The 27,782-nt window shown below is 37.7% G+C and overlaps 2 protein-coding genes across 13 annotated transcripts in view; both read left to right on the top strand.

Annotated features, from left to right (window-relative positions):
- Nucleotides 1-6,813, top strand: part of LOC309450685 (DNA excision repair protein ERCC-5-like) — a gene marked incomplete at its 3' end in the record, with an annotated part of 33,307 nt that extends 26,494 nt beyond the window's left edge. For 6 of the 7 annotated variants that reach the window (XM_082073717.1, XM_082073719.1, XM_082073714.1 and 3 more), the window contains 5 exons: nucleotides 524-737; nucleotides 2,495-2,639; nucleotides 3,484-3,686; nucleotides 4,772-4,854; nucleotides 6,169-6,813. In XM_082073717.1, coding sequence (XP_081929843.1) covers nucleotides 524-737; nucleotides 2,495-2,639; nucleotides 3,484-3,686; nucleotides 4,772-4,854; nucleotides 6,169-6,723 — 1,200 coding nt within the window. The remainder of the gene's footprint in view (nucleotides 1-523; nucleotides 738-2,494; nucleotides 2,640-3,483; nucleotides 3,687-4,771; nucleotides 4,855-6,168) is intronic. The other variant, XM_082073720.1, reaches the window with a different exon arrangement.
- A 1,781-nt stretch (nucleotides 6,814-8,594) lies between these two features.
- LOC309440021 (protein-lysine methyltransferase METTL21E-like) lies at nucleotides 8,595-27,438 on the top strand. Of its 6 annotated transcripts, none has more exons than XM_082053312.1 (6): nucleotides 8,623-8,711; nucleotides 9,087-9,218; nucleotides 10,378-10,462; nucleotides 22,161-22,318; nucleotides 24,891-25,008; nucleotides 25,915-27,438. In XM_082053312.1, the coding sequence occupies exons 3-6, from the start codon at nucleotides 10,393-10,395 to the stop codon at nucleotides 26,337-26,339; spliced, it is 771 nt and encodes a 256-aa protein (XP_081909438.1). In that variant the 5' UTR covers nucleotides 8,623-8,711; nucleotides 9,087-9,218; nucleotides 10,378-10,392; the 3' UTR covers nucleotides 26,340-27,438. The 6 variants fall into 6 exon arrangements, with proteins under 6 accessions (XP_081909434.1, XP_081909436.1, XP_081909435.1 ...); XM_082053313.1 differs by having other exon boundaries at nucleotides 8,653-8,711; nucleotides 9,164-9,218; XM_082053308.1 differs by lacking the exon at nucleotides 9,087-9,218 and having other exon boundaries at nucleotides 8,595-8,711.
- The last annotated feature ends 344 nt before the right edge of the window (nucleotides 27,439-27,782 follow it).

Below are 27,782 nucleotides of genomic sequence, written 5' to 3'. Positions count from 1 at the left end.
CCATAAAAGCAAATTGTATAAAATGCATCAAAATGTATGTATATCAAAGCATCATTTAAAGAATAACTAGTCTGCCCAGTGTTTTTTACTTGATAGGAAAGTTTCTAATGTGTTTTCATGCTGTTTTCTAAGCTAAGGTGATTTTTTTTATTGGTGTTTGTTTTTAACCTGCATCTTCATTTCATGGAGCCCACATAATTCTAACGCATGGACTTTTCTCCATGTTAAAGCAGTGATTATGGAAAGCACAATATTTAAGTATGCTTATGTAATTAAGCTAGTAGATTCTCAAACTGTGTAGCAGCAATATGATCAAGTAGTGCTTGACTTATGAGGCACTGTCTACCCGAGAAAAGTGGGATTTCCCCCTTGATTTAACTGCGCTTGGTGCTTTTTAGTGGAAATTAAGATTTTCTATGAAATACTAAATACCAGTGTGAATCTAGCAGTTTGAGTCAAGCAGAAGTATAATAGAAGTCCATTTTTCAGATGAAATACGAAGTGATTTTTCTCTATCCTACAGGAGCTTCTCCGTCTGTTTGGCATTCCATATATTGAAGCTCCGATGGAGGCAGAAGCACAATGTGCTGTACTGGACCTTACTGATCAGACCTCTGGGACAATCACCGATGACAGTGATGTGTGGTTATTTGGTGCACGACATGTTTATAAGAATTTCTTCAGTCAAAACAAATATGTGGAATATTATCAGTTCGTTGATTTTCAAAACCAGCTAGGTAAGCCTCAGGGTACTGATTTGTTAGATACAGTCTTTAATAAGACAGTGCTGCCATGTATCTTTTTGAAGTTGTATTTCCTACAGAATTTTGTGTGTTTGTTATTACAATGCCTATTCTTTGGAGAGTCTCTAAAGACATTCCATTGGGTTCCTGTTTTTACAGCCAGATGACCCCTCTGATTTAACAGCTATTAGTTCCACTTGGATTTAATATACTGACTTAGTGTGATGATCATCAAAGCTGGAGGTGTTAACTATGTTATCACTTTCTGTGTAATGTCAGCTTGACTTTTCTGACATGGTGGAAAAATGATATTCCATTGTCATCAGATTTATACACTTCTGGAAATCGAAGTTAATTTTGGGCATGTTGACACATAGGGTATTAGAAGAGGATCCAGCATATCCACATCCAGCTGTGTAAATGGTTTTTCATTTAAGTAGTACTGGCAGCTTTTTTCTTCTTTCAGATTGCTCTTGTGCCAGTCTAATCAAATTGATGCTAATGATGTTGAACTATTAAACTTCAGTGTCACGTAGTATATTAAGGGAAATATGAGTCAATTTTAACTTATGCCTTTTTTTAAGCAGAACTCTTAAAGTCAGTTTTGACATTCTAATGTCTTCTGCATGTAAAATTTCACAACATTTTTATGTGGTGAAAAAGATGTCTTTGGTTTATTCTCCCAGCAAATTGATTGAAATATCTTTCTCCTACTTATACCTATTTAGGTATGCTCCAGTACTTTACTTGGAAAGGACTGCTGTAAAAGCATGTGTGTGGTTTCTGTTTTGTTTTTTTGTTCCTTGTTTTTATTTTGTTTGTGTGTTGTTGTTTTTTTTTTTTTTTTTTTTAAGCTGTTATTGAAGTAATAAACCAGATGATTTATTTATTTATTGGGGAAAAATAGTCACAATCGGTCTTCATGTCACTTTCCTCTGCAGTCTTGTACTTCTACTCCTTTTCCATGCATTGTACAATTCTTTCTTGACAGTTGATGGATATTGCTCTGTGTGCTTAGACACGTCCCTCCTTTTCTCCACTGTTTTCTTTCTTTCTTTTATTTTTTTTTTTTTAATGATTATTTTTTAAGTCTAAACTCCTAAGGCTAATCACTGAAAATCAGTTTGGTTGACTCGGATCTCATAGTGTACCAATTAGAAGTGGTCAGCTGCGTTCTTCCTTCTTTCTGGCTGTTTCACAGGCTCTTTAAGTCAACTTAATAACTGAAGTAGCACAGAGCAAAAGGCTTCCAGTTTGGGAATGCTTTTAAGATGCAGAGATGTTGATATTATGGCTTGGAATTCAAAACTGAGGACTTGAATGCTTTTATTTTTGATTCAGGAGTTACTAAATTCAGCTCAGAATTAGATGAAAACAGGACAGTAAGTGGAGAAACATATGTAAAATAATCTCTTAGCTCTTTAAAACCCGGAATTTCCCAATGGTCTTTATATTGTAACATTTTATTTAGGCAAGATGTATTTGCCAATTTAGCATAGTTTAGCACAGCTACTGGTGCTTCTGATGCTTGAGCTAGCTGCAGCGTATCGACACTGCTCCAAAATATAATTTAGCAAATTCTGATGTTGAATTAAATGTAATTTTGCAGAGTTAATACCTTTGTGTTCCTTTTGTTGTGTTTGTTTGTTGGTTTTTGTTTTTCCTTTCAGATAATATATTCTTTTTTAATTTGTAAGAGAACAGATGCTGAATCCCCTGGTTTTATTTGGTTTATGCACTTTCTTTTACAGGGTTGGATCGAAGCAAGCTAATTAATTTGGCATACTTGCTTGGAAGTGACTACACTGAGGGCATCCCAAATGTTGGTTTTGTAACAGCGATGGAGATTTTAAATGAATTTCCTGGGCATGGACTGGAACCTCTCTTAAAATTTGCGTATGCTTCATTGTATTTTGCTTTTTTGTCTCTCTATAACATGAATATTAGTGAATATACTTTTCTGTGGCTTAAGCACACAACAAAACAAATTACCGTTATTAATGAGACTACGTTAACTGTTAAATATCTGACTCCATTATATCATTATTTGAAATGGCAGGTAAATAAGGTGACATGTTGATACAACAATTACAGTGAGACTAATGAAGACGATAGAACAGCTATAGAACTGTGCAACGGCCTCTGAGTTCATTGCAGAGCTGGATCCCTAGTGGAGTGGAGGTTGTTTGTCCCTGAATTTGTGAGAAGGTGCTGTAGCTTGCTTGTAGAGAAAAAGACTTGATGACTTGATGAGTGAGGAATGGATGACCTGGAAAGAGACAGACAGGTAGGCTGTGGGGAAGAACAAAATTTGAAGAGGGCCAAGCCAGTTGTATTAGCAACGGCGAGGATGGTTAGAAGCCTTGTTTTTGTTTTGATTTTAACCAAAAAATCTCAAAAATGATCATTTTATATGGAACATCCTTCCCAAGTGAGGCTGAATTCAGGGCCTTCTGAATGTAGGGCTTCTGGCAGCCTATGAGGAATCCAGGTGATGTTTGCTACTGTGGCTTACAATGGCTGCATTTACTCTATGTGTTTTGTCTTTTTTGTTTTCAGATTACATGTCCCTTTGGCCATTTTTATTTGAAATTTCCCACCTCATCTCATGCAGTAACTGAAGTAGGGAGACTAATCAAGGCTACTGAAATTAGCATGGTGGCTCTTGATAGTCCAAATTGTATTTTATGTAGGCAAATAAATACTTTCCTTTTTTTTTTTTTTTTTTTTTTTTCCCCAGTGAGTGGTGGAATGAGGCTCAGAAGAATAAGAAATTGAGACCTAATCCACATGACACCAAAGTCAAGAAGAAGTTGCGGGAGCTGCAGCTTTCTTCAGGTTTCCCAAATCCAGCAGTGGCAGAAGCATACCTGAAGCCTGTGGTGGATGAGTCAAGGGGTTCATTCACCTGGGGGAAGCCTGATGTAGAGCAGATCAGAGAATATCCTTTTACATTGGCAAACAATGATAGGACAAGGGGTAATGGGATCAAGCTGGAACACAAGAGGTTCCACTTAAATTTGAGAAGAAAATTCTTCTCAGTAAGGGTGACAGAGCACTGGAACAGGTTGCCCAGGGAGGTTGTGGAGTCTCCTTCTCTGGAGACATTCAAAACCCGCCTGGACCTGTTCCTGTGCGACCTCACCTAGGTGTTCCTGCTCCAGCAGGGGGATTGGACTAGATGATCTTTTGAGGTCCCTTCCAATCCCAAACATACTGTGATACTGTGATACTATAGAGCTACTTTACTTGGCCTGTGAAAAGAGTCTCATAGCTGGACCGACTAGTTTGTTGTGATGTTACACTTCTGTAACTGTGCTGTGTCTATTTCTAGACTTATAGTGGGATTCTTTGCACACTTCTGATGTACATTTGCTGTCTTTCACAAATGAGTTTCAAAACCTAGTCAGAAATGATGGTTCAGTCTGCGCTTTGTCCCTAGTCATTCACTTCATTTCTTGCAATTATGTCTGTCTCTTGCATCTGCTGCAGCTTGAGCTGCCGTGGATTATTAAAAAGTAGATGGCAATGCATGCAGAGCAAATAGTTTTTTAAATGGTAAATAAAACTTCTGATGTGTGCAAGTATAAAAATAAGGTTTATTTATAGCTATTTTGCCTTATGGCAGTACTGTATAGCCAGAATGAGTTCTGTGTTCACTGAGACATGCTTTTCGAAATTATGATATTAGAGAAGTTCTATAACTAATAAAGATCATAGAATCATAGAATGTCCTGAGTTGGAAGGGACCCACAAGGATAATCGAGTCCGACTCCTGTCTTGACATATGACAACCCCAAAATTCACACCATGAGATGTAACAGTGTGATTAAGATACATAGTGTAATATTGGAACCACCCATGTAAGTCAGCTGTAATAAAAGAGTGTTTTCTCTGGTTTTGTAGTAGAAAAAACTTTGAAGTAGAGTGACTTTCCTCCAGACATTTTTTGAGGAATTTTCATTTATGTGTTTACAAAATACTAGTAGTAATAGCCATTTTGTAAAGTTCCTTGACTTTCTGCACATTCTGTCAGGATCACTTTGGCTGGACTAAGACAAAGGTAGATGAAATCCTTTTGCCTGTGATAAAACAGCTGAACCTGCAGCAGGTAAAGCATGTAAAACTATGTATAGTTTAAGGGTAACTGGAAAACTGTAAGAAGCATTTAAAATACATTTCTCAGAAACTGGGATTTGGTCACGATTTTTTAATTGTAACATTTATATATTTTTGAAGTCATTAAACTTGCCTCTTTACACTTCATTTCCATGTGATTTGGGTGTTCTGTGAGGCTCTCTACATAATTTCAATTGTTGGTTGCAAATTTTGTTGTCTATCAAGCACCTGTCTCCAGTCTAGGATGCTGTTTGTTCTGGATGTAGCTGAAACTACAGGTACCTCAAACACCTTTAGTACTTTTAAAAGGCACTGTGCTGTCTCTGGAAATGATTTATAAAAATGTCCTTAAGATTTTGGTGGAGTGAGACTGCCCACTGGGTGCCATGTGTATCTTTAGAGAAGGAGTGCAAACTGCACTGTTGGTTAAGTGTCCATGAATAATATTACTCTGATTTCCAAATAAATGTGCTGTCAACTTTATAAAACTTTAAAGTGAATAGTGGTGCATTCTGTGATAGTGTGAAAGTCAGTTGTAAAACTGATCACCTAAGGTCAGATTCTTTTCTTCTTCTGTTATAAGCAAGATAGATACGTAGTCTAAACCAGTCTTCTAGGTTCTCTCCATCGCTCAAAGGAGTGAAAGGTACCAAAACCTGTAGCTAAGTCAGTATACTTTGACTGGAACATCTTTTGGAAGCATCTGTCTCTCTTAGACAATTTTATGGAGAATATAGATGACTAGCTTAATCTATACAGCAAGCCTAGCTGTGGCTGGGTAACACAGACCCATTGTGTGTAACTAGTACTAGCTCTCCTCTCCAATCTTGATACTGTAGCAGCATGTGTTACCATGAACTAGAGTAAAATTGACTGAATTTTGTTGCACTGGCATATGCAAATGTCAAGTGCACTTACAACATTTGCTTAGTAAACATTCTGTTGTTTTAACAGCTTGAAGCTAAGGATGTGTTTGAAGGACATATTTAAGAGCACTACAGACATCACTGTTTCAGGGTTGAAAATAGCAACATATGTCTGATCATTAGTGCCACAATGTTTATAAAATTTCACTGGAGTTGGTTTGTTATTTAGTTTCTGTAAAGGTTCTTGTTACATAATTTATAATAAAGTATAGGTATTACTATAATAATACATCTTATTGTTCACATCTATTTGCATGAGTATTAATTTTATTGGTCCCTTGTCCTGCTCTATTTTGGGATGCTTTAAGTTATAGCTGAGATAACAACTGAGTTCCCATCACAAGGCATCCAGAGGTGTTTTTCTGTTTTATTTTTGGTAGACTCAGCTTCGAATTGATTCATTCTTCAGACTAGAACAGCATGAAAGACAAGCTATTAAAAGTCAAAGGCTACGCAGAGCTGTGACTTGTCTGAAGAGAAAGGAAAAAGAAGAAGCCGATGAAATTCAGGAGGCTGCTGCTGCTATGGAGATTGAACTTAAACAGGATGAGGAAAGGAAAGGGAAAAGTACTGCAGGCTGTGCACATCATCAAGCGCTGGCAACAGAAGTCCAAGGTGGAAAGAGAAGAAGAAAACATTCAGATTCTGGAAAAGTACATTTATATGAAGGTGGTTTTATTGGGAATCTGCATCTTTCAGAAAGTTCTATTGACTCCTCAGTAGAGGAATCAGAAAGCAGAGATTTAGGCAAAAGCAAAAGGAGGAAAAATGTCTCTACAGTTGGGACAGCGGACCATAAAGAGAAAAAGGGATGTAGTAGCTCAAGTGACGAGGATGAACTGGGTAATGTAGTCATGGTGACTGCCAAACCCGTGTTTGAGGGCAGAAAAAAGAGAACACGGAGTAAAAGAGCAATAAAAAAGAAAAAGTCTTAAAGAAAAAAAAATCTTTAAAAAGACTGTGTTTTTATGACTTAAGCTTTGTAAATATTCTGATGAATTTTTGATTAAAAATAATAAATTATCCCTATGTGTCATGCATTTTTTGTTCAGAACTTAAATAGGAGGGATTTAAACAATAAAAAAGCAGCACATTTACTCATGCAGACGTAGATTAGACTTTGAAGTTTTCTGTTTTGAGATTTTAAAATTGAGCCCAAACGTCATGTCCACTCATTTGCATTCTAACTGAGGCGAGAAAGCTGCTAAAATCATGTGCAAGCTGTTGCTCCCTTAACTTCAAACTTACACGAAATTTTGAAAACTACTTGGATTATTTCTAGCTATTGAGAGAAGGAAAATCAGTTGAATTAGTGTTGTTTTCCTTATTCCCTATTCATTGTTCCTGACTCACAAGTTGTGTGCTTAAAGTAATGTTGCTTATTGAAGGATTCATGAGACGATGTAAACCCTTGTAAATTCTCATGGAAAATCACACAGTACAGTAAGTCCTTATAGAATCTGAAGTGCAGTAATTGCTTATGTTTGAAATGTAGATGTCAAGTTTCTAGATGCGGAGTTACATGAGCATGTCCAAAGACAGAATTTGTCTGCAAAAGTGATTTTCAGAGGCAGCACTTAACACTGGATTAATTTGTGAGAGAAACACTGTATTAAGCTCAGAATTCCTCCCCACCTCGCCTGTCTCTCTGAACGGTTGTAGAATTTACTTGTAGCTCCTGTAGATTAAGAGGGAAAAGCACTGAATGCTCACAGTTGTACTTGTGCTCTTACGTTACCTTTTAGACCTCCTTGCTCCTTTTGCCTTATTTAATATTTCTACCTCATATCTCATTGTTACATTGTCTGAAAGTCTGAATCTGTACAATTAAATTTTGTATGAAACATTAGCCTCCCCTAAAAGGACTGAGGTGAACTGGGTAGAATTTGGCCCTTACAGCTGCAGAGAGTCTAATTCTTCATGCACAGTGTTTACTGGGATATGACTTTTATAAAAGATTATAGTATTTTAAGCAAATTCTCAGCCTGGTCAGCCAGTTTACAGCAGTGTTTTCTAAATCAATTATTAGTATTACTGAATTTTGCTTTAAAAGTGTAGCTTGGGTCTCGGTGATGTGTTTGATAGTTTCTAAATGTAGTAGAGATCCTATTAATTTATTCTGCCAAGAATGGTAAAGCACAGAGACCTTCAGTTCTCTGTAGGGCTTATTTAGTATTCTTGTTCAATAACTTACTGTTTTTCAATTGCACCCACAAACCCCTGTTGAGGTTGGAGTATAATTTTGCTAAAAATTGTGTAAGGTAAGAGACAGTTCCTGTGCTGAATTGATTATGGTCTAAATAAGAGGAGTCTTAAAGATATACCTGTGTTTGTTCCTGTGGCACTAAGTGGTTGCGATCTGTTGAGCAAATGCACACCTCCATACATGCAGAAGAGGAGTGGTACATGTGTAATTATGCATGTTGACAGCTGACTCCTCAATATTTGGCTGTAAAGTGGGCTAGGATTTGGGGGGGGCGTGTTCCTCCTTACAGTTCTGCATTTCATTGTGCATTTATAGGTTCCTGTCACACCCACGCCCCTGCCCCTTTGCAAATTGGAAGACCCCTTTCACTCTGAACAATGACTATTGGCTCTTTGTTTACTTTTTAGTAACAGTGAGTGGTTACTAATCCAGTGCCACCATCTAATTATTGTTAAAAAAATCCACCAAACTCAGTCACTTCGTAGGTTGGCGCTCCCTTGCGTGGGTGCCCGTGGCTGTTACAAAATCCGCCGCCTGACGTCAGGGCGGGGGGTGCGGTGCCCGCTTTGTGCCGGTGCTGCAGCTGTCGGGATTTATTAGCGCTGCTGGTGTGGGGATGTTGGTTTCAGAGCAGGCGTCTGCCTGTGAGGGAAACCACCAGGCAAATAAGGACTTTTCTCTTCGCCCGCCGTCTTTGGAAAGCTGCAACACATTCAGGTAATGTCAGTGAAACATAGATGCCAATGGTATTTCACTTCTCTCTTGTCTTTGACTCAAAATTACTTTGTATTATTTACTTTAAACAGCATAACTCAGCATCTGAGCTTTTTCTGTGCTGTTTAGTTGCTTGCAGTACTCCTGAATTAGTGTGCTAAAGTCAGAAAGGTTGTTGTGTGGTTCAGTGTACTTCAAAGGCTAATTTTACAGGGAAAATAATGTGGGAGACCACAGAATACTAAGTTTTTTTCCTTTTAGGGTGATTTTATAGTGCAACGTTGCTTGTCTTTCAGAATGCAAAGGGACTGATTATTAACCCGTTCATTTTATCTTCTAATGGGAAGGAAATTTGTCTTTTTTATACTTCTGAGGTAGATGACAAGCTGATGGATGTGTATAACACTTACTGCTTAATGTCCCAGTAGTTTCTAATGCTACTTATTATTCCGAAGATTCATATGAAGACTTTGAATCCCACTGAATCTCTCTTCTGTTCCCCATGTGAAGGTATTGCTATTGCTAAGCTTACACATAGGCATAAACCTAAGAGCAGTATTTTTTGTTCTACAAGTTACAGTGATATGTAGAAGCCCCCTAAGTTATTTTCCACCTTCCAGCAGGTTAGTGACTGCTGGCACTGTGGTGATGAGGTTAAACATCACACCCATGTGCCTTTTGTAGGGGGAACTCAGGAGAGTGTAGGGTGCATCTTGTCTCAACAAGACAGGGCTTTTCTGCACTGTCCTCTTTCACCTGAAGCCTTGAGAGGAAAACCTGCCCAAGGCTTTGCACTTTGAGGAAGTTTTCTTGATATTCAGCAGTTTTAATTTGATTTTTTTTTTTTTTTTTTAAATAGATACTTCTTTACCCACTACCTTATTTACTTGCATCCCTATTGGGTTTTTAGCCCTCAGTAGATTAACTGTTTGTTGCCTATAACCACTCCTGCAAAAATTAGTCAAATTTCCATAAAAAGTACAAATGTTTTAAAAATTATCAGAGCACTGATTTTTTTTTCTATGAACTCTGTATTTTTCTAATTGTAAAATATCAAGAGTTGGAGACTATTGGTTGTCTGTCTGCTTTTCTGCAGATAGTTGAAAATTGTGTTGTCCTCTGTCATACTTTTCCCATTACTTTTTTCTCCAAATTCTGCATGTTCTGTGCCTGATTATATAGGCACATACACATTCTGTTCTGCATGATGTCTATAGATCCTACTTCCTACTTATTCTCACCTACAACTTTTACTAATAGATCATTTCCTTCCCTTCCAAGCCAATCAAGATTAGATCCTTTTTGTGCAATTTTTCTTCTTTCAGACATTTGTTGCTACCTTTCCTTTTATAATCAGTAAGCCTACTGACCCTGATTTGAATTGATTCTAATTTTAATATTTCATAAAATAGATTGAAACGTTTATCAGAGCTGCTTTTTTTTTTTTCTTTTTTTTTTTTTAAATCTACTCGCTTTTTCACCTCTTTGAGAGTAGAACAGTTGAATTGGTTCTTTTATGCTTTGAGTATTGACATTTATATCTACATGTCTTTATTACCAACAGAAGTAAGTTACAGCATAATACATGTAAAAGTAATTATAATCTTTTTGTGAAGGAAAAAGAAACAAAATCATTTTATTCAGACAGGCTTGTATTTCTCTGTCCGAGGTTTTGTGGCACAATATGGATTTGACATCTTCACAACATAATCATCTACAAAATGAACTTATAAGAAAATTGGAAAGACCAGAAGGTAAAATATTTCTTATTTCAGTATATTTTCTTGTTGCACTTAGAAGTATTGTTAAGTATAAGGAACGAAGTGTCTTGCTGACAACAAGCAATCTTCTCATTAATTTTTCTGAAGAATTTTGTTTATGGGATTTGTACAGAAAATGCAACAGATAGCGCTGTTATGGTATTCCAGCCATGCAGTCAGTATATGCTGTGCCAGCAGACTCTGGTCCCAGCAGTTTCCTACCAGTGCCTGGCATCTTGCCTGTGACTGGTTCCAGGGAATGAAGCTGTGACTTTGATCAAGCTATTCAGGAGATGTCTGTTTTCAGGAAATCAATTAGGGAGAATTGGTTATTACAAGATTGACTTCTGTCTGGAGAGCCTCAAACCTAATTTTCAAATAACTTCAGGGGCTGCTGGAAGCTTTTTCTCTTAAGCGAGTTTATGGCTGTGTATCTTTCTAGTTCATAGAATCATAGAATAGTTTGGGTTGGAAGGGACCTTCGACGTCACCTAGTGCAATAAGCAGGGACATCTTCAACTAGATCAGGTTGCTCAGAGCCCCGTCCAGCCTGGCCTGGAATGTCTCCAGGGATGGGGCATCTACCACCTCTCTGGGCAACCTGGAACAGTGTTTCACCACTCTCATTGTAAAAAACTTCTTCCTCATGTCAAGCCTGAATCTCCCCTCCTTTAGTTTAAAACCTGTCACAACAGGCCCTGCTAAAAAGTCTGTCCCCATCTTTCTTACGGACCCCTTTTAAGCACTGAAAGACTGCAATGACGTCTCCCTGGAGCCTTCTCTTCTCCAGGCTGAACAACCCCAACTCTCTCAGCCTGTCCTCACAGCAGAGCTGTTCCAGCCCCTCTGATCATCTTGGTGGCCTCCTCTGGCCCCTCTCCAACAGGTCCATGTCTTTCCTGTACTGAGGGCTCCAGAGCTGGACACAGGACTCCAGGTGGGGTCTCACCAGAGCAGAGGAGCAGATCCTAAAGCATCAGGAGCAAACTCCTTTTTAGAGATAGACAGAGTTTTAGGTCAAGTGCATATGGTGTTTTGGGATGGGGTCTAGTTACATTCTACATCTGAATGCAAAAGAAGATGGTGTTGGGTTTTTTTTTGGTTTGTGGGTTGTTTTTTGGTTTTGTTTGTTTGCTTTTTGGTTTTGTTTTGTTTTCTCCAGAATATTTTTATTTAAATTCTCAGCTGAGTCTTGGCCCATGTAGAGCCAGGCTTTTGGGCTTCTGATTTCATCTGATTTTGCTTTGCTGTCTGTTCAGAAAGGCAAGGTGGAGCTTTGGGCATGACTGCAATACTAAAACTAATTATTTGCTTATAGAAACAAATGTGGTTTATGTTTGTTATTTTGATTTCAAATACTTTTAAGTACCCTAAACTGATGACCATGTCTGGAAAACTGATATTGCACAAGAAGATGACGGATAGGGATTGGTTGAGATTGCTATTCCACAAAGCACTGTCCAAGTGCCTTGGTTGGGAAATTTTCTTTAATGCAATTCCCTTCCCTGTTGTGTGATTCTACCTTGAACAAAGAGCTCAAGTTGATCCTACGCAATGAAACGTGATTGTTGAGCAAAGAAATATCTAGAAATATAAACATTAAACATAGAACTACTAAAGACTGAAACATTGATCACTGCCATTATGTAACCTGTAGTACATGAGGACCAAGGTGAAGTTGCACAGGCATTTTAATGCTTCTGCAAGCTTGGCTCTCTAACATTGATACTGTCTTTGTGCAGGATTCAGGGTGAGGAGGAGTGAGTCTGCATGTAGTTTCTTTAGCTTTTGGATTATGAAAATAAATTGAGTTCTGGGACATTATTTTGATGTATGCAAAATTAGCTGGTAGAGAAGAATCTTAAGATCAAATGCAGGAATATTTCACTTAGCTGACAAAGTAACTGTTTTGAAAGCAATAGCAGGTGGTTCTCTTCCATGTCTAGAAACACTAGTTTAAGAGGATTGAGGGGACATGAATGGGAAATGGCATAACTTCACAGTTTAATCTGACACCAGGCTTTGGCGTATTACAATTCCGCAACAGGTTCTGGAGGTGAATAGTGCTGAACCTGCTGCATGGAGACTTACCTGCTCGATCACTCTGAGCCTGTGCCTTCCTTGTTCTCATCCTTTTCCTCTACTGCCTTCCCTATTCCCATTTCATTAACTTCACCTACCCCATCTCAATCTCTGTTTCTCAGGGTTCTTATTATAGTTCAGTTTCTCTGCAAGTTCCAGTCTGAGCTCTTTATATGTGGTGCCTTTTCCCTTTCCTTCTTAATTGGCTTGTCGCAAGTTGTACAGGTTAAAACTCCTTATTCTTGTTCATAATTCCCATTACTACTGTCTCTCAGCTTACAGGTAGGTCCTTATCTGGTCTGATCTTTGCTCTGGTGTTATTATCCAATAAGTTCTTCATCCCACGTGCATTGTTAGATGTTTCTTTCCTTTCATGATTTCTCTTCATCATTAGCTTTAACTATCCTTGGCTAAACTTTTCTGAGATCAAATTCTGCTACTCCCATCTTCATTTCTTGGGATACTAATTACTTTACCACAGTTATACTATTTAAATTTACCCCAGAATAATTTTACCTCTGAGACAAAAGGAGGAGAACAAGTTTGCAAGGCATACTTGTCCTTGAGACTCCATCGTCTCACTTCACTTGGCCAGGGCTCAGTTTTTAATCCATAAATATCTGAGAAAATGCTGACCTGGTAACCTTCGCATATCTCCCGACATTTTAGAAGGGACACACTCCTTCTGCTCACCCTGCCTGACAGATGTCCTAATTGGTGGCAATTCCTGCCATCATTTCAAGTGTCTGAGTGAAGTCCAGAAAGGTGCCCTAAATGGGACACAGTTGGAATGGAGGCAAGTGAGAAGCAGCCTAATCCTGTAACTTAGAAGTTCAGATATTCAGCTGGGAAGAGGGAGTGACTTAGTGTCTCATTCTGATTTTCTGGGTTACTTCTAGAGACACTTATCTTTTTCACTCCTTTCCTCACTGACACTTTTCCATTAACTTCAAAGACTTTTATATAAAAAAGTGAAAAAAAGTCCTGGAACCAGAGTGTGGAGCCCATGCCTGCCTCTTCAGACTTGAGTACCCAGTTGAGAGGTGGGCTTTTCTTTGCTTGTTGTCCTTGTGTCATGATTCTTGCAGTCCTGGTTTCCTGATGGCCCACCTCTGGTAGTGATGGATGGAAGCACTTGGTTCTGTAGGGCACCTGGAACTTGCCCTTCAGGTGAGTTGTGAATTTCAATCCTTCTGAGGAAGATCCAGCACCCAGTTCCTCCATTTTCTGAGCATGTAAATTGCTGAACCGTTCTTTATATAGTGGACTTCTATATTAATTGTGTTGGTTAAAAAATTAGCCTATTTATACTATATATAAATGACACTTCTGCTATATCTTCCCACCATCTGCATTCTCTTATTTCATCTTCCTCTTTTTTTTTTTTTTATTTAAAAAATTCTCTTAGCTGTGAATGATGCTTCTATCTTAAAAACAAAACAAAAACAAGCAAACAAAAAACCCCAAACCAACCAACCAAAAATCCCTCAAACAACAAAAACCTACCAAACAACTTCTTCTGTTAACTCTTCTCTCGAAACTATTAAACTCCACTCCTGCCCCCAACTCATGGAAGTCACACCATTAGTTACCTATATGTCCTTTTCTTCACTGCAGGTTTGACCTGAAATATCAGAACTCAAATTCTACTCCTTTTAGGCAACAAGCTGTCTTCAAACAACAACAAAAAAAGACTAAGAGAGGTAGTGTGGAATAAAACTTGAGTATAATCCAGTTAAGCAGTGACTAGAGCTAAACTTCACCTTCATAGAAAATCAGAATAGTCTAAAAATACCTCTTCTCTGCATTTACATCTTGGCTATCTTATAGTAACTTATCTCTGAGCTCTTTTGTTTGAAAGTGGCAGAATTCAAATACTACACTACATCTCAGTTGTACAAATCCAAATAAACATGTATTTGTTCCTTTTCTGCCCTCCACAACAAGCAGACCTGCTTTTGCTGAAGGCATTACTGAACTCAAATGGAAGCTTGTTTATGGATACAGCAGAAGTTGGAGGCAACACTCAAACAATCAAAGCATGTATTAAGTCTTTAGAGAAGTCTGTAACATATTCTTCCCTCTCAGCCATGTGGCTAGCTTTTCTGTTTTCACGTCTTTTCACTTTGCGGTAGCTGCATTTCAACAATAAATAAAATATTTCTCAACTGCCACATGAGAAAGTTGGTATGTTTGCATGGATTGGTGGTGTTAGGTTGCTTTCAGGTCCTTTCCTCAAAGAAATATCTTAGAAATCCAGAATTATTGGTAGGGGAAAATTAACAGGTGTTTTGTTGAGTCCCTTCTGTTATGCTGGCTGTGGTACTTGGCATGGTCTGGAATGTCATTACAGGGAAATAAGAGCTTTGAATGGCATAAAGCCCTCTTGACCAGGCAAGGTAAGAGATATGAAAGATTACACTAGTCAGTGGCTTACAGTTTCTAAATTACTCATCCAGATCCTTCCTACCCATCAGGAAACCGGCTGTCAGTCTTTTCTAATGTATATTAGACCATCTAATTTAAGAACACAGCTTGCTTTTGTAGTCAAATGGAAATAATTTAGTTACATTTAGAGATGAAATAGCTGCTGAGGCTACACCTGAAGATGTTTTCAATGCCAGAGAACCATGACAAAGTAACAAGGGAAGTACCTGACCTATTTGAATTCAGTGTGTGTTTACGAGATAATCTGACTGTGGTAGTTCTATTTTCATCCTTCTAATGGTTTTGGATGACCTGTCACTTGGATGGGGCTGGGATATCAGTGGTGTGAATTTCAAATTGAAAATGCCCCTCTTAAGCCTGGTAAATACATAGACTGAATACTGTGAGCATACACCCCTCTCCTGTTCTTGTCTCTGAGCTAATTGCATCTTGTCTCTTGGCGGAGAAGAGGCTGCCCTTGGGTGGCAGTTCTGTATTTCTGCATTTCAAAGTATAAGGTTTCAAGCATTATATAACCTTGATGTCGTATCTCAGGTTAATCAATATAATATACCCCATCATTGCCATTGGTTGAGCAGGTTGAGCTTGTAATGAATGTACTGGAATGCCTACAGTGAGTTACATGATAGTTTCCCTTTTTGTAGGTAGGGGTGAAGTAAGGAAAAATTAAGAGTGTAGTTTAGATAAGTACTGGAACAGAGCTTTGCTTTATATTCTTAGAAAGGTGTAGGTTACATCTGACTTCTGGAAAGTCAAGGGCATGATTAGATTTCCCTCCTAACCCTGTCCTTTAAGGATCCTTAAGCTGTAATGGAACAGAATGAAATAGAAATAGGTGGAATGAAATAAAGATACTACAGTGATTTGACCTGGAATTTGGTGACTAGTCTGTGATTCAGGATTGTTTATGTTTCCATGGAGCTATCTGTAATGCTTGCAAGACCAGGGCTCTGATCCTGAGATGTCAGTAGCTCATAAAAAAATTATGAGACTTCAGAGTCCCTTAGAAATGTGACCTAATGTAGATTTGAGGTAAAGATCTTCTGAACCATTGAAAATACCCAGATTGATTCACAAGGCTACCTTTTGAGATTTTCCATCAGCGCAGTATTTAAACTCTTCTCCAGTCATCTCTTACAGGTACAGAGCTAGGAGCAGATCTATTCCACAAAATCACAGAGTGGCTGGGGTTGGAAGTGACCTCTCCTTGGAGGTCATCTAGTCCAACCCACCTGCTAAAGCAAGGGCATCTAGAGCAGATTCCTTTCTGATCTTTCTATGGGTGTCTTCCTGACATTGAGATAAATACATAACTATATATGTGGAATGTACATTATATCTATTATGTATATGTTATATATATAAAATATGTCTTGAATTTTCACTCTGGATGACTCCATTTCCATGTGTCCAAAGTGGGCATGTCTGAAGAGTACTGACTATTATGAATTCTTGGAACTTTTGTGCATTACTTAATCAGTAATATCAGCAGAGGTAGTCCTCCTATGTTCATCAAACTCAGAGGAAATCGCTGAGAAGTCTTAGAGGAACCATGTACATCATCACAGCTGTTAATACATGGTGCTTAAAATATTTTTAAGTACAAGTCTAAATGGTATATTTAAAATGTAAACTCTACAGGTGAGAGTACACTGCTTTGAAGAAGGGAGAATATGCTGCTGTAGGGTTGAACTTTGTCAGGTCAAGTTCATGCTGAAGGCTTGAATTTCATTCTTTTTGCCAGTTGGAGAAGATCCATCAAAGCAGGAGAGATGCAGAAGACAGCTGTGTTTTATTTCCTTGTCACCTTGAGCTGTGACACAATTTGACCTCAAGAGATTAAGTAAGGTCAGGCCAGCACTTGAGACTAATCTGTACTTTTCCCCTTGTAGGTTACTTTGATGAATCATCATATGAAACTATTATTTCAAAATTAATGCTGTCCTAATCCGTTAGCACAAAGTACTTGGAGGATGTTTTGTTTCTCTGTGTGAATGAGTCTTAAAATGGAGATATTGACTGTTAGTATATTCTTCACAGCTTTTATGTGGAAGGATCATTTTTAGCCGCGTTTTCATTCAGGTATCTAGACAGTGGAATCTATTTCTTTTTTAATATTATTTTTATTCAGCACCCTTGTCTTTACTGCTTTTCCTGCATTTGAAGTGCTGTTTAACAGTGCCTGTCTCTGTTCCCTTTTTATTCAGTGGAGAATGCACTACTGTAGGCAGTATCATTAGTTATGCAGTAAGAGATTTAATATATGCTATCAATTGATGGAAGATACACAACTGAATTTTAAGGTTACTGTCTCCCAATGGAGCTGTATATTCCCAAGCATGCTTTTATGGGACAATTGGTGTAAAGGGAACAGCTGATCATGTAGCACATTTCCAAACAGAGGTACAATTTCTACTCATTTCAAGCAAAAAGTGTGCAGATAAAGCTAGCCTAAGGTGTGATTTGCTTCATTGTTAAAGGAAAAGATGCTGCAGTTTGAAACTTGTTCCATTCTGACCTGGTCTTTCTCTCGCTTTCCCTTCACCACTTAAGGACTTTTCCAACTCTGTCTCAGCAGAACTCACCTGCTTTTGTTTCTTTAGGTTTTGTTCTAATAGAAAACTTTTCATTTGACATTTGAACGTGTCAGCAAAATTCTCTGGTTCCCTACACAAGGTTTTGCAGCTTGACATGCATTTCTCTAACTAATCTGTCACTGACTTCACAACTCCGGTCTTCCATGTGATATAGTATGTCTCTTTGGAAAACTATATTCTCATTTCAGTTGTAATAATGATGATTGCTTTGTCTTTGAGAATGATGTTTGTGGTGTTTTCTTAATTATGTGGTTGATATAGTGCAAGATGTGTCAGCAGTATACGACTTTTCTCCCTCAGCCCTGATATTAACTTAAAATCAAGGAGTTTCAAAGAACATGCTCCAAAGATATTAGACTTTTATGAAAAACAATACCTGAAATATTTCAAAGAATGCTGTAAGAAATTAATATAGTAGGCAGAAAGTTTTAAGACACTTAAAGACACACAAATTCTATTCCAAGAACTACTTGGGGCATCTATAGATGAGAACTTTGTGAACCCAAGTTCAAGGCCAAAGATGAGCTGTCTATTTCACTAACAAAAATTACTTCAGTTTCTATATGTTACCTGAACAGGATAAGACTATCTCATCTTAATATAAATAAAGTTCTAGCACCTGAAATTCCAGTGGTTTCTATGTATACCTGCTCATGCAAAGCGATGAATAGACTGAGGAAATTCGTTCTATGTACATACCACCTCCATGCCTCTCCAAATCATGGAAGAGGAGTGAGTGAACCTACCAGTTCAAACCCAGGCAAATGAGAAAGGGAGGAACAAAACCAGTTCTAGCAGACTTTCAAGTTCTTACAGTTTAGTATGGGTGATCGAGTAGTATTGCTGGAAATCACAGAATGGTTGGGGTTGGAAGGGACCTCTGGAGATCATCTAGTCCAACCCACCTGCTAAAGCAGGTTCACCCAGAGCAGATCGCACAGTAATGTGTCCAGGTGGGTTTTGAATGTCTCCAGAGAAGGAGACTCCACAACCTCTCTGGGCAGCCTGTTCCAGTGCTGTGACACCCTCAAAGTAAAGAAGTTTCTCCTCATATTCAGATGGAACCTCTTGTGCTTCAGCCTGTGCCCATTGCCCCTCATCCTATCGTTGGGCACGACTGAAAGGAGTCTGGTCCCATCCTCTTGACATTCACCCTTGAGATATTTATAAACATTGACGAGAGCCCCTCTCAGCCTTCTCTTCTCTGGGCTGAACAGCCCCAGCTCTCTCAATCTGCCTTCATAGGAAAGATACTCTAGGCCGCCTAATCATCTTTGTAGCTCGCCACTGGACTGCCTCCAGAAATTCCTCATCCTTCTTAAATGGGGACTGAGAACTGGACACAGTTGTCCAGATGTGGCCTTACCAGGGCAGAGTAGAGGGGGATGAGAACCATTATGTGCTTCCATTCTTAGAAGAATTGAAAGCCAGGTCAGTCAGGTCACCTCTTTTCTTGTCTGACCCTATTCTACTGATGAATCAGATCTTGCTTTCTTAAAATGTCATTAAAATCATTAAAATCCATTCATTGAGTCATAATTTCAACAATTTTTCTTCATGAACAAGAGAATATGGACTAACAGAGGGATAAACACTCCCAAGAGAGTAACTTCCTATCAGCTTTTTACATCTATTATCAAGAAACTAGTTTGACCAAAGTATCAGTAATGTAACGTTTGCAGATGTTAAAAGACTTAATCTCACTCAGATTTTCCTTACTCTGCTAACAATTTTCTTGTTGCTTGAAAGATTTCCCACTACTTTGTTATTTTTCTGTTCTGACTGCTCTGCAGGCAGTTACAGAAAAAATAACTTCTTTCCTTTTGTGCAGTCCCACAAAGAGCTCAGTTATTCTGAAAGATATAAAGTGGAAAATGAGAGTGCCTTTTGCAGTATGGAAACTTGTAGGTAAGTAAGCAGGTCTGTTTAAAAGTATGTACTCCTTATTTTTGTCAGCACTTTTCATTAGAATCATTAGCATCCTGGTCCTGATAAAATTTCTCATTAGAATTTTGAAGCCTGTCTAGCATACGATGTCTCTGATGAAACAAATACTCTTTCTGATTCTCCACAATAGTAATATCTTCCTAAGGGGAAGACAAAAATACATAAAAATTATGTGAACTTCTCCAGATGACCCACTTGGGCGATTACCAAAGGGGTAAGATTGACAAAGATTCAAGTGGTGTTTTTAATCAGCAGATTTTGTATTCTTCTTTCAGGGATGTGGACAGTTTAGCTCGGGTAGGGAGTAGTGGTCTGAAAACTCTGTTAGTGTAGGTGCTCTGCAAGGCTTAAGTAGAAATATTGCTGATAATGTAGGGAATAGGTGGGAAATGTTTATTGATCACTAGAGGGGTAGCTGTAATACGGCTAAAGTTTTATAGATCTTCTGGCAGAAACTTTATATGTTAAGACTTAATAAGTTATGGCTTCTCAGCAAAATTGAATCCAAAACAGATGTCAAGGGAGGAAGAATCAAGAAAAATAGTTGTAATTGGGAAGTAATAGAAGGAATAGCTTTTTACTTCCACTGCTAGTAGTGATCACAGAACAAGATCACTGCTCTAAGCAATTGGAGAATATTAAAAGCAGGCAATATATGGTATGCCTGGAAACGAGATGATTAATTAAGTACACTTATGATCTGTGTAATAAGACAGCTTTATATTAATTCTTTCATAAGAAAAGATTAATTTTGCCCCAGAGTAGCATTTCCCTGACACTTAACTCATGTTTGTGCAGAGTTCCCTGTTAGCAGGCACAATGATGCATGTGTTTTCTCTCAACATTTGAGACTTGCAGAAGATGTAATGGCTTTGCCACATGCTACTTATTTTCTAATGTCTAAAATGTAGTTTCAATTACCTTTATGAAATCATACTGTTTATATTTTTTTTCAGTAGTATATGCATTATGCTCTTTTTAATTTTGCTCTGTCCCATGATTAGGGTTCCACCACCCCATAAATTCTTTGAGCAACGTGGTTTGGTTAGTTTTTGTTTGTTTGTGCGTGTTCTTTTTTGGTTTGGTTTTTGTTTGTTTGTTTTTTTTAAATTTCAAATTATGTCTTAACATCAACATACTAAGATTAAACATGACCATTTTTGCCTTTTCATCCTTGTTTGACACTATTCTCTAGCTTCCTCTGATGCTCAGAGCAAGTTGAGTTACAAGTAGCATTGGCTTATAAGCTTGAACATGTTCCTGATGTGTTTTTGTTGGGTATCATAACTTTCTTTGTTCACCCCTTCTTTTGTTCCTTCTGTCACAAGGAAGGGAGAGAGACTTTGTCAATAGGTTATGGCAATAAAAACACTGAGGCATATGGCAGACTGAATGTCAACACTTGAGGTCATCATGTCCTGTGACTGCAGTGACTTGAAGGGGGAAAAATGTGAAGAATCTTCCGTAGAACAATGTGTATTATGATGATGAAAATATAAATGTTTTAATCTTTAACAGTCATTGGGCCTGCAGTTTCTGTGCAGATACTGATCTTGATATCTGTGATTTTGATTGTAACTGCAGGCTTGATACAGAAACTCTACTTTGGACAAGATGGTAACCCAGTTATCTAAATCTCTAGCTCACTCTCCAGGAGGTATAGCTTGTAAACATGTTTTGCTTTAGTGAATTTGCCAAGAGGTCATAGTTGGCTGTGAAAGTAAATTTCCTGTGAAAACTTGGAATGATTCTAGACTTTGCTAAGAAAGTGCTCTGGGCAGCTTAATTTACATTATATATATATATATATATATATATATATATATATATATATATATATATTTTTTTTTTTTTTTTGGGTAATATTGTAGTTCATCTTTGTGTGATGGTGGCAAAAACTGAAGCTGGCTTGGTATTCAGTTAAAAAATAATGAATCCTCTCTTGTTAGAAGAGTTATCCGGATTATGTTAGCTATCATAAATATCCTTTGCTTAGCAACAGGGATGGCATTCAGGATATCAAGCCAACTGGAAAGAATCCCTCTGACAGGGCTCTGTTGGGGTGGGTGGATAAGCTTTCCTGACAACACTAGTGCTTTCACTCCTGTCTGTCATAATTTGGGTTGCTAGGATCTGTTTCACAAGTTTTGTGACAGACTTATAAATGATAATGTGGCTCCTTTTGTTTACTCTCAAAAGGAACTGTAATGTGGGGAAAGTGAACAGTAAAAGGATATGGAAAATAATAAAAAAATCCAGGCACGTAAGACCATGAATGTCTATACTATGGCAGCTGTTCTTGAAGGGAAAAAGAAGTGAAGAAATTTCCTTTAGATTGATGAAATGGAAAGAAATATATGGTAACATTCCCCTTCTTTCGTTTTTATGAACTTGGCTTCTTCAGCAAAACAGGAAAGAAATTATTTAGTCATGAACTGAAAACCTCAGTTAGAATTCAGGAGATTTCCCATGAGTCAAGCTAACTATTAATGGTGAAATGTATTTTTATTCATAGATGTAATTAATCTTCTTGCTTCCAAATCAGCTTTTCAATATAAATTTGTAGTTTCATTATCAGTCCACTCAGCTTGTTTGACCTTTTATACTTTTGCTTCCAGGGGAAAAAGAAGATGAACAGATAGTTGCAGAAATCATGAGAAGACGTTTTTTTCCTGCTTTTATAACTTATAAGGCCTGGGAAGGCTTTCACTTTGCTGGCCATGAGATAAGAATTACAGAAGCCACTGATTGCTATGGGGCAGTCGTCTGGCCATCGGTAAAATATTTATGCAGTATTATTATATTTCAATTTTATGCAGTATTATTATATTTCAGTTTTGGAGTCTTCTAGCACTTCTAATTTCTTTTGCATGATAAATATGTTTTGTTGTATGTCATACCCAAGGTAAACATTCTGTGTTTCTCTGTCTCTGTTCTGTAAATCCCAAACATGAATTTAGCCTGGCTTCATATTGCTTCTTGATTCTCAAAGCTCAAATGGTAACTCGTTTGTGACCCTATCACACAAGATGTTTGATCCCTTGGCCCCTCCGCACCTACCAGTAACTTTTGATCCTATTGACCAAGCATATTTTGAAGGAAATATGGCAGTCTTATGGTGATCATATTTCTGTACATTTTAGAAATACAGATGGCTGTATAGCAGGCAGAACCAGGTTGCAGAAACAGCTGTGATATGAGCTCACAAAGTATTAGCACTCATAGAAGCTACTCAACCTACTCATGTGAGAAACAAATTTACCTTGTAAACATGCAGAAGTGGGAAAAACTTCAGCTTGAGCTTCTGGTTTCTTAAGCAACCAGAAATCTAGTGGGAGACAACCCTTGTCGTTGGCTCTTGATATAAGAATCATCAACCTGCCCACCATACAAAGAACCTTCTTCAAGGTTTTGAATCTGTGCAATGCAGCTGACTGTTCTGAAATAATTCAGAAATAAAGAAACCACTGTGGTCCACTGAGGTGCCACAATGCACCATTGACGCTTCATACATTCAAAGAACATCCCTGCAACAGAATCACCTCCAGGGCCCCACATAAGCTGGAGAGGACTAAAACCCAGGAGGCTTCATTTCTGTCCCAGTGGTATCAACCACCTGGGATTATACTATTTTTAAGAAGTACAGCCCTAGTTCAGCTGAGTTAGCATACTCTGCTGTTTTGAACTCAAAACAATTTTACTTGTCTTAGCAGACCTGGACAAGTAATTTCTGCTATATCTCTTAGTGGCCTCAGTGCATGTCTTCAAAGAAAGGTTGGCTGACAGCCAATTATTTTCACAAAATCATGGACTCTACTGACAAGCTTTATTTATTTATTTATTTATTTATTTTTCCTGGGAGGATTTAGCCAGTTTTGCTGTGGAAGGAAGGCAACCTTTCTGTCTATGTCTCTTCATGTTCTCCCTTCCCGTTTCGTCCAGCAGTATTCAAACTTTTCTGAAAATACCAGTAAAATTTATCGAGAGGGTAGAAACTTTATTTTCCTTAAAGTTTCCGTATGTTTAATGGAAAGAAAGTCAGATTTCAAAGTTTCTCTAATTTAACCTACAGAAATTTTGATTCTGCCATCCAGTTTCTACAACAGAATATGGCAAAACAATGAGGGAAGAAATTATAGGGATATATGGAACTAACAGGAAATCTTATTATAATGTGTTTTTAAATGTCAGTCAAACATCAGGCACCATCTTTAGGAACCTGGTTTTAATTAGTCCTGGTGCTCACAGACTTACTTCTATATCAAAGCTTTGTTGATTGCAAGATATACATGTGTTTGCATAAAAGACTCTATTCCTTTTGCTCTGATTTAAGAGGTAGAAAACAAAAACTTTGTTTGAATTTCTAGCATGTTAACATTGGGTCAAAAATTCTCCTGCTCCTTTCCTTCTACTTTTTAATTGATTAAAAGCAAAACTAAGAACATAATTTTGTTGCACCAGACTAAGGCACTATTTGTCTTTCCAAACGGTCATCTGTATTGCTAGAAGATGTGGTGACCATTATATGTATTTTTCAATGGAGACTATAGAATTATCAAAGTCTGGGGAAAAAATGTGGAAGACAAGCTGGAAACTATCTTTGCCAGGGAAATAAAATTAGCAATTTCTATTTCAACAGTGGACTAAAACTCACTGGTCAGTATGAGACAGGGCAGAAAAACTGAAGAAGCTTCTTAATTACAGTTTATATAAGGAGATACATATATATATATATATATATATATATATATATATATAAGGAATCTGTTGTAGAGGGCTCTTCGTGACTTTGTTTGCTACGCTTAACAAACTGAGCTGGAAGAAAAAGGGTTAATCTATTGGTCCATTTTGAATCATTATGGTAATTAATTATTGTTAGAAATAATTAACTATTGGAAGAGTTTAACAAGGGTTGTTGTGGATTTTCTCTCACAAGCAGACCTTATATCAATATGTCTTTGTGAAGGACACATTTTAACTCAACCAGAAGTAAGTTCAGTAATAAGCAGGAATTGCTGACTGGAATTTCATAGCTCATGTTATGCACCGTGACAGATTAGATAATTGCAGTTGTTCCTTCTGGCTGTGACGCTTTACAAGTCTATATTGAGGCTTGTTGTGGCATTTACTTTGCCAGCCTATAGAGCTTATAGTGAACTGTGATCCTACAGGGACGACACTTGAATGAATATTGCTCATTTGAACAGACATGAATTTTTAAGAGGAAAGAATTTTTTGCATGTTTTTCAATTACAATGCACATTTAATGAAGGGATTTTTAAATTTGTTTTTATTTATTTTTTATTTATTTATTTGTTCAGTATGTTCATGGGTTCCCTCCCCTACAGGCTCTTGTTTTGTGTTATTTTTTGGAAACTAATTCTAAACAATACAATTTGGTTGACAAAAATGTGATTGAAATTGGAGCTGGAACTGGGTTGGTCTCCATAGTAGCCAGTTTACTGGGTGAGTACATGCCATTGCTCTTATGCTCTTGGGCCCATCTCTCAGATGAATGCTAGAGGACAAAGAAAGTTGCTCAGTTCTTCTAAAAGACTATTGTTTGAAAGCTTTGAAGAGCAAGAAAAAGGAAATTCCAAAAGTCTTGTTTGAAAACCTGTTCTGTTTTTTTATTTTTCTGTAAAGCTGTGAGAACATTGATGCAATAAATGACGTCCCAGTAGATGATGTTGTCATTAAGAATGTTAAAAAAGGTACCAAAATAAGAAACTAGTGGCCTCACAGGATATTAATGGAAACCAGGCGAAGGCAGATGTAGGTATGATCAAAGAGCTCTTGGTTGCCAGGTCACTTTCTTTCCCTTTGTGTTCCTCATTTTCTTTCAGCAACTGATGAGCAACTTGATTTTCTTCTGCTACAGACACTGTTGTGTTTTCTCTCATGGTAGCCTATTCTTCCTCAAGAATAATCCAGATTGGAGACTTCTGCATTTTAACAGAGTTTTAGCTTTCTATAGTCTAAGAAAGCTTTTTCCTATGCAAACAGGAAAGAATCTGACACAACACTTAATCCTCATGCTGACTTCTTGGAGTCAGTAACTGGTATTCTTCAATTCCTAGTTGCTCACTGTACTTTTAACCAATGTGATATCAAGATGCAGTAAACATCTGATTTCTTCCCACCCGTCCCTAGCTGCATTTAGATGTCAATCTGTAGATTAGAACCACTTGGAACCAAATATTTATTTTAAGCACAAGGGGTAAGAGTTATTTGGAGCATTTATGTTGTTCTGTTTTCCCTCAATTAGAGCTATCTAGTAAAATCAGGTCCTTGTGCATTGGCTGTTGTGAATGGGCTTTTACTCAAGTCTTGAAGTATATTCAAAGATTGTTTGTTTTCTTGCTGTCACAGGTGCACTTGTGACTGCCACTGATTTGCCAGAACTGCTGGGAAACCTTCAGTACAACGTTCTCCAAAATACAAAGCTGAAGTGCAAGCACAAGCCTCGTGTTAAGGAATTGTCTTGGGGAATTGATCTGGAAAAAAACTTTCCTAGGTCTTCCTGTCACTTTGACTACATTATGGCTGCTGATGTAGTTTACAACCATCCCTTCCTGGATGAACTCCTCTTGACTTTTGATCACTTGTGCAAGAATGACACTGTAATTCTGTGGGCCATGAAATTTAGGTTGGACAAAGAGAACCAATTTGTGGGCAGATTTCAGGCACTGTTTGACTTAGAGGTGATTTCTAATTTCCCCAGTTTGAACATAACCTTGTACAAGGCTATGAGGAAAGGCGGGATGAAAGCCAGACCTTCCAAACTGACGATCTGAAAGAGAGATAAAGGGAGGTGACAGTTTCAGGTCTTCTGCAGTTTGCTTTTGTTTTAATAATTTCCATGTTAGTAGTTGTTAACACCTGCTTGAATGACATTTTTCAAGATAGCTAAAACAAAACATTGGATTCCTAGTAAATCCCTAACAAATGCCAAAAGTTTTATACATGAAATAAATGTATCTATCTTAGACATTTTCTTGACTTTTATGTGCTATGCTGGCAACACCAATAACTTTCACAAGTCTTACCATTATTGTTATGGGTTGTATAATGAATATTTCCAATAGCTTTCAATTGCAGCTTTGAATGCTGTCTTATCAGATCAACCAATCATTTAAAACTATGATAAATCTTTGTGTGATAAATCTTTGTATTTAAAAGCTGTGATGTTAAATCTGGTCTTTCCCTGTTCTCACTATCATATAAATCTTTTGAGTAGCCTTTAGAGGACATTAAATTAGCTGAAAAAACCAACGTAGGAAATATATTGTCATAATAAAGGCACAGAATATATTAGTTACCTTTTGATTTAATGATGTTCTCTTCCCCTTCCATTTTTTATTTAGATTCAGGGATTCTTCAACAGACAGCTGCACTTGTGAGGCAAGAGGGAGTTAAATGCTTTGTTGCTTGAACAAAGCTCTTGGATGAGAAGAGTACAGCATATCACCGGCTGCCCTTTGCAAAGACCTTAAATTCTTGGAGGACTGTTCCTCCAAAAATAGATGTGTATCTGGACCTCAGGGAACAATGGAAAAATGACAGTGGCCATCGAAAAAGCAGTTTTGCACTGCCAGCTGATGGTGACTAGGGGTAAAAAACTAAACCAACGTGACATGGTGTGGCTGAGAAATGGGCAGGTTTAGATATTTTTTTTTGTTTTTGTAGTTTGGGCAAACAAAATACTTTTCTTCCAGCTGCTCAGTACTGCATGTTTCTGTTTTCAGTGGTCAGATTAATGTCCTTGAAAGACTGTCAGAGAACTGTTTTTTGTGAAGATTAATAAAATGATTCTTTTCACACCTCATATTTTCTGGTTCTCTTTGTAGTTCAGTGTAAGGGACCCTCAATTCCCTTGCAAGCTAGAGAAGCTTTACCACCTCTGTTGTAGCAGGCAATTGCTCGAGTAATATGTGGGCTTTGGGGCTGTCAGTTCCCTCCAGGAACTTTTTTATGTATTGTCAGATTTGAGCACTTTTTTTTTATGATGACTTCCAGAACATGCTAGTGTTTGTTTGTACCTCTTCTTGTGACAGATGCATATTACTTATTTATTCTGCTGTCTGGCACAACTATGGGGCAGAGTTATGACAAATGACTGGAATAACTGGAATGTACTCTTACATTTGGTTTTCTTGGGATGAAGGTGCTCAGCATTAAAGATGAAGTGTTGCAGAGAAGACAATCTGAGCTGCCAAACTTTTCCAGTGAGAGGTGGG

Source organism: Streptopelia decaocto (genome assembly GCF_964273445.1).
Source record: "Streptopelia decaocto genome assembly, chromosome: 1".
NCBI lineage: Eukaryota > Metazoa > Chordata > Aves > Columbiformes > Columbidae > Streptopelia > Streptopelia decaocto.
The sequence above is the reverse complement of the archived record's forward strand: the minus strand, read 5'-3'. Positions and strand labels throughout refer to the sequence as shown.